Source organism: Austrofundulus limnaeus, unplaced genomic scaffold, assembly GCF_001266775.1.
Source record: "Austrofundulus limnaeus strain Quisiro unplaced genomic scaffold, Austrofundulus_limnaeus-1.0 Scaffold89, whole genome shotgun sequence".
In the NCBI taxonomy this organism is placed as follows: Eukaryota; Metazoa; Chordata; class Actinopteri; order Cyprinodontiformes; family Rivulidae; genus Austrofundulus; species Austrofundulus limnaeus.
Window position 1 is genome coordinate 555,166 of NW_013952491.1, and position 11,973 is coordinate 567,138.

Consider the following 11,973-nt stretch of genomic DNA (forward strand, 5'->3'; position numbering starts at 1 on the left):
ATATTAGTGACAATCAATAACAGTAACAACAGCTTTTTGACAAGTTTAAATTTTCTCTAAAATACATTCAAAATGTTTAAAATTTTTTAATTTAAAGTGCAAATTAAAATATAGTTGTATCTGCAACTGTATTTGATAATGTTTTGAACTTTTAAAATACTGCATGGTAAAACCAGAAGCTGTACTGCATATTAGTGACAAACTTTAGTGTTTTTTGATGAGTTACTTTCATTTTTGCTTCTTCTTTTCATTTAAAATAAGTTTCCATTCTCAGCAGGTTTCTAAGGTTCTTCTTCTACGTATTAAAAAGTTGTTAAACATCTGAGTGGTGCACTACTGCTACTAGTGGTGAGAAAGTGTATTGCACCTTATTCAAAATCAATGCGGCCCTCTGCAGCCCAAAGTTAAAAACTGTGGTTCTTTTGAGGCCCTCAAGGTGGCGCTCACGGCCTAAGAATCTCTGCTCTAAAGCACTGATAGGGGAACTATATTCCTGATTAGTGCTTTAGGGCTTTTGCTAATTTTAAAATTTTAGTGGATTATCACTTGGTAGATTTATAGGCTAAATTTAGAAGCACCAACTGAGATCTATAAATGTTATTGATCAACATTAATGTTAACAGCTGAGGGTGAAAACTGTCACTCATCCACCAGGTGACATAATGACAATATATGAACCCAAACACAGCTGAGGAATGTCAATGATAAGTCTTAAGAGAGCAACATGGCAACATGTGACTCATGTTGTCTGTTGAAGAATGTTCATGGGTTGACTGGGTTATTTTAGTGCTTTAGAATTAGCTTTTGCTAAAACTTTTAGGGCTAGCGGACTAATTTTTACATTAGTGCTGCCCACCACTGAGTAAATGCTATGTTTGTGTTTTCTGCAGGATTTCCTCCTGACTGCACTGCTTTGCATCAACAATCTCACATTCTCGCAACAAAGATGGAGGTAAAATCAAACATTCAGATCTGACCTCCAGTCTGAGTTTCCCCTGAAACCATCTGTAACGAACCGAGTGCGTGTCCTCGATTAGAAAAAAAAAAACCTGCAGTCTGAACAATGTCTGCTCAGTCTGTGAGCTATAAGCGAAAATGGTAAAAAATTATCATTTAAATTAAAATGTTTTGTAAACACGGTGATCTAGAGGAAACCAATTTTAAAGAAAATGAAGGAATCACATAATGACAAGGTTTGAATTATTAAGGGAACGCCTCATTAAGCTCTGAAAGTTATTGTGTTCCGCTCAGGGTCCCCCCCAGCCGGCTGCAACAAAGCGAGCGTGTTATTGTTTAACTTTACCTTCCTCCTTCTCCTCTTGGCCAATATCAGCGACGATGTCATCGATGGTGTCTGGGACCACGTTGCACTGCTCTCCCTGCACACAGGAAGTTAAAATCACAAACTACTGGCACAAAATAAGGTTTTAATATCAGAGTCACAGAATGTTTTTTTAAGAAGGACACAAACAAAAAAAGAAAAGGACTCTGCATTTTGAAAATTCAAAATGGCCACCACAGCTAATTCCAAATGGTTTTTATTTCAGCTGTTTTAAGAAATATTAAGCTGAAACAACTTATTATTCAGCCATTGTTTGACATAAAAAGCCGAAGATTAGAGTGGCATTAGCCAAAAACAATCTTTACCAACTTATCTACCAAATAAATGCCAATCAAAAAATCAAGATGGCCACCACAGCCAACTTTAAATGACTATAATAAAGTCATCTTAGCACTTATTGTGTTAAAATTTATTGTGGAGTACCTAAGAATGATCACATGCTAATTCCCAATGTTAAGCTAATTACTAACGCTAATGCTAATTTTACAAGAGGCTATATGTCAGCTATGTCAAACATACACAGCTTAAAGTACAGTAGTATAAAGTACAGTAGTATAAAGTACAGTAGTATAAAGTACAGTAGTATCAGAAAATGTTTAACAAAATCTAAATTCAAATACAAAATCCAAGATCCCTGCCCACTTGCCAATTATTTGTGGGTGGCCATTTAAAGAGCCTGTGACATCAGATTTTTGAGATAAGCATGAATGCATTTTTGGAAAGATAACATTGATAACATATTGCAAAACAAATTTCATCCCACTGAGATGAACAGTTGTTGAGATATTCGCGTGTGAAGAAACAGGAAGTGATGTCAAAGGGGGAATATCTGCATGTAAACAGAGCATTGCTACAATGGCTAACAACAGACTGTAGAGAAGAATCTAATGTTTCTTTACATTATTTTGATTCTCTGTCAAAGAGAGATGGAAAAGAGTTAAAAGTTTAAATAATATTGTTTTAATAAACAAAGACCAAAGATTTTATTTTGTTAAAGATTTCCCCTTTGATGTCACTTCCTGTTTTACTTTGGCTGAGACAAATTCAAAAGAAAACAGGCCAGTTATGTGACAAAATGGACAAAATCATGTGTATTAGGGCAATTTTCTTAAGTATAAAGATGTTTTCTATGAGTTTTTGTATTTGAAGTATATGTCACAGGCACTTTAAGTGCCGGGGTGAAACTTGACACCCTGGCCAGTGGCCACCCGTCAAGCTCCGCCCCTGACTACATGACAACAGAAACAAACGTTTGTACTTTTGAAATGTTGTTTCTTCGAACCCCGGAACAACCATACCTTTCTGGCAATCCGCTCTACAACCACCCGAGCCACGGGGGTGATGGCCCCTCCTTCTGGGTCGTAGAATGGGCTCTGAGGGTGGTCCAAACTGGTCAGGGGTCGTATCTTCTCCTGAGGAATGGTGGGCTTGTTTGGTGACTGAAAAATAAACAAATGAAGGAGTTCAATGCAAAATTTGACGTTTTGTAAAATAGAAATATTACATAAAATCAGAATTTGTTTGATCTGTTTAAACACGTGAAGCTACACATTAAAACAACAGAGAAGATAAAAAGAGAGTTTATTCTGACACACAATAAAAAGAAGCTTTAAAGCTTATTGATCTTTTGGACCAAACTTGTTTCTATGTAAACACTAATATGAGACCCACATGCTTATTTAATTTATGAGAATCATTGAACATATGGACTTTTTTCAACTTTACTTTTAGGTAAAATCGATTATTTGCTTGGATATTGTCAGTCTGTGCAAATAAACAGTAGTTTTCAGGGCTGGCTTTGTCTGTCCCATTAATATTAATAAAATGAGCAGATACGGAGGAATCAGTGGATTAAAAGCTCTGAGATTCTTCTGATTTCTGCTAAAGGTCACGTGCTTCATTCAAAGTCAATGATTCATCTGTACGGCACGCTTCATTAGGTCTAATTATCAAACAGTCATTACAAACAGCATCACAAACTCATCACTCTTTACACAATTAAAGACCTGCCTGTAATATTTTATTACCGTTTCAGTGATATTTTCAGGCCCAGCAGCTCCATCAATACTAAATGGATGACAAAGGCTTGTATTGTTATTGATTGTGCTTAAAAAAATAAAGCTTCAAAGCACAGACAGCCAACAGGAAGTACTTTGTAAAACTCTCATTTCTTTAGTTTTTGTTTTAAGAGAGCCTCTTTGCATACTTTTCATATTTTGAGGTGGTCTTCATCAGAAGTTTTCTTTAAACTTTGGCTGCATTTTCTGCATGTGTGAGCTGCAAACCTGAGCTATTTCCATCAAATAAACCAGATAATGAACAATAATCCTTAACTACATCTGATTCTCAGCTAATATCTGATGATCATCTTGGTGTTAAAACCCTTTTTAAAGGGACGAAACAAATAAATTGATCAAACTTTGTCTTTTGGCTGTTAGTAACAAAGTGCTGACCCAGCATTTATCCAGCTCTTTACTCTGGTGTAAAACTGCACGTGCAGATACGACAACGGGCGAGAACCAGGTCATGATTTAAGAGACTCCTCCCACATTAGCACTATGTAAATCACACAGCAGCTGTAAGAATCCAGAGGAAAGTATCTGCAGTTATTTTGTGCACGAAGCAGCCCGGAGGGAGGAGAAACTCAGACTTCCACTGACGAATGGTCAACATAATCAGGCTCAAGCTGCCAAAATGTGGAGCCTGGGGATTATTTGTGGAACAAGAATACTGCCTAATGGTGGGATAACGGGGATGGATGACTGTGAAACAGGCCTCTCAGAAAGACATCGTTTCTCTTCAGCAAAATAACATTTCTGTGACAGTAATTCAAAATAAAGCCACTAATAAAAAGTTATATGGCAAGAAAACTGTTTTTTTTATTGAATTTACCAGCTAAGATAAAACATGTTCCAGGTCTGAAAGACTCATTCAGACAATAGTTTTTCACTAAATTTATTCTCAAAATGCACAACATATCTGTATTTAGGCTGTATTTTTACAGGACCTGCACTGTTGAAGGCAGGGCTATTTAACTAAATCATTCCTGAGTCGAGGTCTATTTATATACTAAATTAAGTAAAACCACCTGTTGAATAGCCCTGTTTTAAATTTTAAAATATAAAAGTTTAGTGGTGCAGACCTGCTGCATTTTATTCTATAATGTTCTAAAAAGCTCCTCTGCAGAATAAACTCTTTGCTTATTCATGTAAACTATAAATAAATTGCTTTATTCCCCAAACAGCAGGTGAATATAGATGAGCGCCTTTTCACTCCAAGGTTGTGGGAAGTAAAGGAGTCGTCTCGGTGACAGACAGGAGGAAGAGGAGAGCTCTGATGTGGCAGTTTGATAAGGATGCAGCTTCATACAAACATCATCGACAATCCTTCAAATTAGATGAAGACAGCTTCAAGGTTGACGTGAAGCTGCGTCTCAAACATGCATTTTATCAAGCAGCCAGCAGGGGGCGACTCAAACTACAGTTTATTTTATTTTATTTTTTATGAACCATAATTATGACCCCTGCATGCAAAATTATTCAAGATAAGAGTTTCAGATTTTTTAATTTTATTTTTATTTTTGTGTTTCTTTTTTGTTGTTGTTGTATTGAAATTTTTGTTTTTAATCTAAATGAATAAACTATTAAAGGGATCCATGATTAGTTGTAATATTAAGACTTTATTTGATAAATATATCTTTTAACTGTAAAATAAATACTATAAACATACTGTAGGATGTTCAGTTTTTATCATTTTTAAACTAAAAGTTTAAAAATACACTATACAGACGGGCCATTTTATTTACACACAAAGCATTCTGGGTAAATGATGGCGTGGATAGGTCCTCGGTGCGAGGCTGCTAGCAAGCTATATCCACCCTGAAGGTTAATCTTGGACAATATCTGATGATCGACTCTTTTAAATGAAACCAGAGAGCGTTGACAGAGAGGAGAAGGTAGAAATGACTCAGCCTGKAACTGAAAATATGGATGGAGGACAACAGAGCTGCTTCATGGAAGAAGAACCTCAGCTTAGCCTATTAGCTTTAGTGTTAGCCCTGATGCTATCACCATATATATATGTATTAGCTCAGCGCTACACATTCTCCTCTCATCACTGAGGTCCTCCATTCACATGACAGAGAGAGGAACACAAAAATGACTCAGCCTGCAACTGAAAATATGGATGGAGGACCTCACTTTAGCTTGTTTGTCGCGCTAGCGCCGAGCTATTTCACATAAGGCAATATAGCATCGGCATTAGCGCAAAGGCTAACAGGCTAAGCTGAGGTTGTTCTTCCATGAAGCAGCTCTGTTGTCCTCCATCCATATTTTCAGTTCCAGGCTGAGTCATTTCTACCTTCTCCTCTCTGTCAACGCTCTCTGGTTTCATTTAAAAGAGTCGATCATCAGATATTGTCCAAGATTAACCTTCAGGGTGGATATAGCTCGCTAGCAGCCTCGCACCGAGGACCTATCCACGTCATCATTTACCCAGAATGCTTTGTGTGGAAATAAAATGGCTCCGTACGTGTTAAAATATATTTTTAAAAATTTACAAAACTAAACAGCCTACAGTGTTTTTACAGTCTTTATTTTACAGTTATTTTACAGACAGATATGTTTATCAAATAAAGTCTAATTTACAACTAATCAGGGTTCCCTTTAAACAAAAAAACTTTTTTTTCTTTTGGTTCAGCTCTGAGGAAGGACCGTTCATCAGGCCCACCACTGAGCCCCCTCCCCGCCCCGGACCACCACCCAAAACAATATTTTTTCTGGTGTGCTCTGAGTTCTGGTGATTGGTGCTTTGTGTACGTGGGGGGGTCATGGACGCCACCACTAGGCTGTATCTAGTTTCATCTCCACAGATAAATCTCTACTTGTTGTCTCAGGTTTATTAACTTGTTTCCATCCTGAACGGTTCACCCGTCAGATACATGCATGATGAAAACGTGAAACTCACCTCATACGTGACGCCGCTGTCTGTGCCTGCGTCCCACGGTATCAGATCCGTCACGAGTCTCTGGACCCAGCCACAGTCCTTGGTGCACAGGTCCTCCCCTGACAGTCCCACGTTCCAGTCCGGACTGGGCCCGAGCATGGTGAGGAAGGACATGAGGTGTCGCGTCCGGTCCACAGAGAACTCTGCCGACGGAGCTGCGCGCCTGAATGGATCGGTTGAAAAGTAACAAAACGAGTTTTAAATATAACCGTTTAATACGACCTCTTCTTGTGTCACGACCTCTGACCCCCGAGTCACACAGCTAATTGGTTCATAATTGCACCTCTGAAAAAGCCAATTAGAAGCAGAAAATGTCCCATTATGTTGTATTCTCTCTGCATGCCTGCAACACAATGACTGCAGTGACATATTATGAACACAATAATGAGGTAATTTGAAATGTCTCTGCAGAAAAAAATACATCTTATTGACCTAATTATCTCATTATAACTCAGACACGAGCATAAACACTCGCAGAATAATGTGATGACAAGTTGACAACTGTGCATAAAAAAATGAAGAAAAAATGGGCCGATGTTTTATAGTCTGTGACTGTGTGAGTCTGTGTGTGTCTGTGTGAGTCTGTGCGTGCAGGCGTGTGTCATTAGTAGGAATAATACAGGCACGTCATGTTACAAATGGCAAACAATGCTAGGAGGGGCAATTAAACAGATGTTTGGTGTGTGTGTGTGTGTGTGTGTGTGTGTGTGTGCTCCTGCAGTCCTGAGGGCTATGATTGTGATAAGTTTTTAATTGCTCTTGAGCTAATTCCAGGCAGAACGCAGGATGCTAAAGCGTCTCGTTATTTATCCAAACCCGTCTGCTGCTTCTGAGGAATAAAGAGCGCGACGATAAAGATTATTATTTCAGACGTTACAATCGTTTCTGCACTACGATTACAACAAACAGCTCATGCATTGGGTTGGAACAGAAATTATTCCTGAACTTTTAAGTTCCACTAATTGTTTGTGCTAATTAAGGACTTGCTCACGATGCAGATTAAGCTTTTTGTCACATGATCAAAAAGAAAAATAAGATTCATCTGTTGTAGAAGCTCAGCAATAAAAGCAAATTGTTTCTTTATTTGTCCCTTTTTTTCAAATTTATGGAAATCATAGAGGCAGCTTTTCAAAAAGACAATGACTCTTTGTTCTATGGAACTTACAAACAAAACGGTGCAAATTTCTAAGCGTGCTGTGAACAATGACTTTAGAAAATGACATAAATAATAATAATAATTATCTCCAGGAACTTCAAAAGCGACTATTATGTTAGAAATGTTATGTTTACTTTGAAAAATATCTATAAAGAGTTTAGTGATGATGATGATATATTTTTTGGCCTAACTGCTGTAAAATAGAATGTATTTGCTGGTTAGATGCAGGGGGAAAGTCACTAAACTTGACATTTTTCTCACAACTTTGAGAGATTTTTTTTAAAACTTCCCCAACAGCTGCAGCTTTGTGAGTTAGGGCTTTAAATTGAGAGTTTGCCTTTTGGCTCAGCACCTTGTTCACCTTTACAGACCGGAGCAACACCCTCATTTCTGCAGACAAGACCCTGATGTGAAGCTCTGTCTCTGGCTCCATCCAACCATCACTGATGTCTGTTGAACTGCTCTGCTTGAGGCAAACAAGTCGGCTTCTATAAGTGAGGATTGGAGTTTTTGTTTTCTTCCTTCCTCCAACAGAGCTTTATTTGTAAGAAGCACAGAGTTCTCAACAAGTGAATAAACTTCTTGTATGTATGATTGTTCTAGAAATTCACTGCTGTTGAATTCTTCAAGAGGAGAACAAAGCAGCTTCTGCTGCAGTTTTACTGATCACCGTTTGGACACACAGAACCACCTGCAAAGATTTCTGCACTGTTTTGTCAAAACACTAGATTTTGGTGAACATTTTCTGCATTTTAGCAGCAGCTTCCCTTATATCAAATGATTCCGTCACATTTTGTTTCCCTATAATTTACAATTACATTCAATAAATCTACAGAAAAAGGTGTTTCATACTACATAATTTGCCTTTAACCTCTTGAGTAAAACAGCTTTTCCTGTTTTTTTCTCCTATAAATAATTTTCACTTCAGATCTGTCAGTTGAACCTGGACATGTTTGGTATCAAAAGAAACCTAAGAATCTTGGCTAAAACCTCATGGAGACTAAATTTACATTCACCAAACACAGTTCAAATGACAGGCAGCTGAATCAGAAAGTAAACAAACTGTACAAAAATGGCATCATTGCAAATCTGTAAATACAACAAAAGAAAGTAAAGGAAACATTTTTGACATTTTTTAAAGCAATTCAAAGTAGATACCTAAATACGTTGTAAAGGTTTTTTTTCACTTGATTTTGAGTGAATATGATCCAACTGAAGTCAAATATAATTTCTCATTATTTTATGTAATATATATGGTGACAAATAAACATTTGGATAATTTTTCAAAAGAACAAACATTTAATAACAAGTCTTTTCAGGCAGGTAAGAAAAAATAAATAACTTTTGCAATAAAAACCTTCAGATTTCTTAACATTTATTAATGTTACCATCATGGTCTGTCCTGTGCAGAATGACAAAATTATTTCTTTACTAAAACCTCTGTAACTTTGCTCCAGTTAGTTTTAGCAGCACGAATGTTTGCACAGGTAATGTTCACAAGTGGGTTTATGATTTCCAAGAGTTTTTAGTCTGATTCATTTTGGTTTTAAATGGGTTATATACTGTCTAATGAAAAAATTATTCAGGTGAGAATGAAAATAAGATTTTGTTCCATCCTCAATGTCTATAAAACAACAGCAGCTGTTTTAAAACTCACACTTCTAATAAAATCTCCAAAGTGTTGCTTTATTTTGATGCCAAGATTATTAAAGTAGATTTTGTAAATGTGGAGACACACACTCAGTTACATTTCAGCATGGTGCAGTATTTTGAGCAAAAACTTCAAGAAAAGCCCTTGGGTCTTAAGAGGTGAAGCACCATTGTTTTGTTCATATTAGGTTCCTAATGTTCTCTGTGGGATACTCACAGGTTGAGCGGCTGCCACGCCGGCCACTGAGCCTTGGTTTTAATGACAGTCAGCACTTCATCACCCTGCAGACACACACACAAAGAGTTATGAGGAGTAATTTGCCACTAAATTGACAACTATAAAGGAACAAAAAGGAAAACACTGACAGAGCAAAGAGCTTAAACTGACTAATTGACATGACTTAGGGGGAGTGCTCTCATCCAAGGACAGCAAAGTGAGGACCACTTCTCAAAGGCTTAAGAGGCTGGACAGAGTGTGTCTGTTGTCACGAGGAATATGGCCCGGCGCCCTTTTATTAAAGCCGTCTGTTATTCTGCGGGGGAACTTCACTTTGCACTCCGAACAGCAGCCACTGCAGTCTCTTTGTAGCATTAAGGGCACTTTATGGAGCGGCAACACATTATCCATCATAATGCATCCAATCTAATTATGCAGCCAAAAACAGGGGGACAAATGACAGAGGTGGTTTGGTGCATCAGCTGATTGGAAGTGAATCCTCAGTCTAAATGAGCCTTTTAATAAAATCTTTATTGTTTTCTTTACTTCTCTGGTTTTGAACCTTTTTCTCTTTAAAACATGAAAACACAAAACAAAACTACTTTAGTTTGATTTTGTTTTTGTCCTGCTTGACTGAAGGTTACAGAAGTGCTTTCAAATCCTCCTCTTTCCTGGAGCGGAGTGAAGAAAACAATTGTGTGTGTGTGTGTGTGTGTGTGTGTGTGTGTGTGTGTGTGTGTGTGTGTGTGTGTTCTATTCTTGTTTGTGTGAGGATGAAAACAAGTGCAGAAGAGAGTTCATCGTCTCTTTAGTGCAGCTCGGGGCTTTGAGGCTTTGATGGCCTCAGACCACCACCATCACCATCCCCCGCCTTATCACGCCTAACAAGGTTGAAAATAATCACACACACACACAGATGGATGCACGCAGACAGATACAGAGACGATTTAAGATGAGCAGTGAGAAAGAAACTCAAAGTGGTTTTGGCAAAAAGCCAGGAAGCTAAGAAAAGCAGAATCATATTTACAACGATCCAGACAAACGGCTGAAAACAAGAATGATTTTCAGGCAAAAACTGCTTCATGTGAAGAAAAATAAATAATTATTATGTGTCGTTGAAAAGCAAAAGGTGAGCAAGAAAGTATTTCCCTAACCACTGGACAAAAATTCAAATAAAATATGCAGAAAGTAACGACTGAACAGAGTAAAACTGATTCAAGATGGCCGCCACCGACAGCTGATATAAAAAAACACAAATAATAATCTAACTTAGTCAACCTGACAGATTTTGACCTAAAATTTATTGGTAGTACCTGAGAGACTGAACCATAACATAATCACACATAACATAATAACACTAAGATCTTTGTTTCTAATTTTACTATTAACTCTTTGCAGACATTTCTGTTTGTTAGTAAAATATCTCATGAACCAGGTTCAGGAAACAAGTTTAACTTTAAACCGATTAAATTTTAAACAAATAAAAATTCTCTTTGGTTTAAAAATACGGAGCTCACGAGGGAACATGGGGGGATTTTTTTCTTTTACGTTACCTTGCAATACCTTTGCGTTACCTCGCAATACTTTTGTGTTACCTCGCAATACTTTTGTGTTACCTCGCAATACTTTTGTGTTACCTTGCAATACTTTTGCGTTCCCTCGCAAAACTTTTGTGTTACCTCGCAATACTTTTGTGTTACCTCGCAATACTTTTGTGTTACCTCGCAATACTTTTGTGTTACCTCACAACACTTTGGCGTTACCTCGCAATACCTTTGCGTTCCCATGCAATATACCTTTGTGTTACCTCGCAATACTTTTGTGTTACCTCGCAATACTTTTGTGTTACCTCGCAACACTTTGGCGTTACCTCGCAATACCTTTGCGTTCCCATGCAATATACCTTTGCGTTATCTCGCAATACTTTTGTGTTACCTCGCAATACTTTTGTGTTACCTCACAATACCTTTTGCGTTCCCACGCAATATACCTTTGTGTTACCTCACAATACTTTTGCGTTCCCTCGCAGTACTTTTGCGTTACCTCGCAATATACCTTTGCTAACTCGCAAAACTTTTGTGTTACCTCGCAATACTTTTGTGTTACCTCAAAATACTTTTGCACTACCTCACAATACCTTTGTGTTCCCACGCAATATACCTTTACAATACCTCGCAATACTTTTGTGTTACCTTGCAATACCTTTGCGTTACCTCGCAATATCTTTGCATTCCCACGCAATATATCTTTGCGTTACCTTGCAATACTTTTGCGTTATCTCGCAATACTTTTGCGTTACCTCGCAATACCTTTGCGTTACCTCGCAATACTTTTGCGTTACCTCGCAATACTTTTGCGTTACCTCGCAATATCTTTGCGTTACCTCGCAATACTTTTGCGTTACCTCGCAATACTTTTGCGTTACCTCGCAACACCTTTACGTTCCCTCGCAATACTTTTGCGTTCCCTCGCAGTACTTTTGCGTTCCCTCGCAATACTTTTGCGTTCCCTCGCAATATCTTTGCGTTCCCTCGCAATACTTTTGCGTTCCCTCGCAATATCTTTGCGTTCCCTCTCAATACTTTTGCGTTTCCTCGCAATATC

General features: G+C 37.8%; 1 protein-coding gene across 1 annotated transcript in view; it reads right to left on the reverse strand.

The window, feature by feature from the left end:
• Positions 1-11,973, reverse strand: part of LOC106520204 (spondin-1) — a gene marked incomplete in the record, with an annotated part of 93,851 nt that overhangs the window by 17,739 nt on the left and 64,139 nt on the right. Inside the window, 4 exon segments of the mRNA XM_014012167.1 lie at positions 1,304-1,379; positions 2,641-2,781; positions 6,308-6,509; positions 9,370-9,434. Of these exon segments, the coding sequence (XP_013867621.1) occupies positions 1,304-1,379; positions 2,641-2,781; positions 6,308-6,509; positions 9,370-9,434 (484 nt within the window).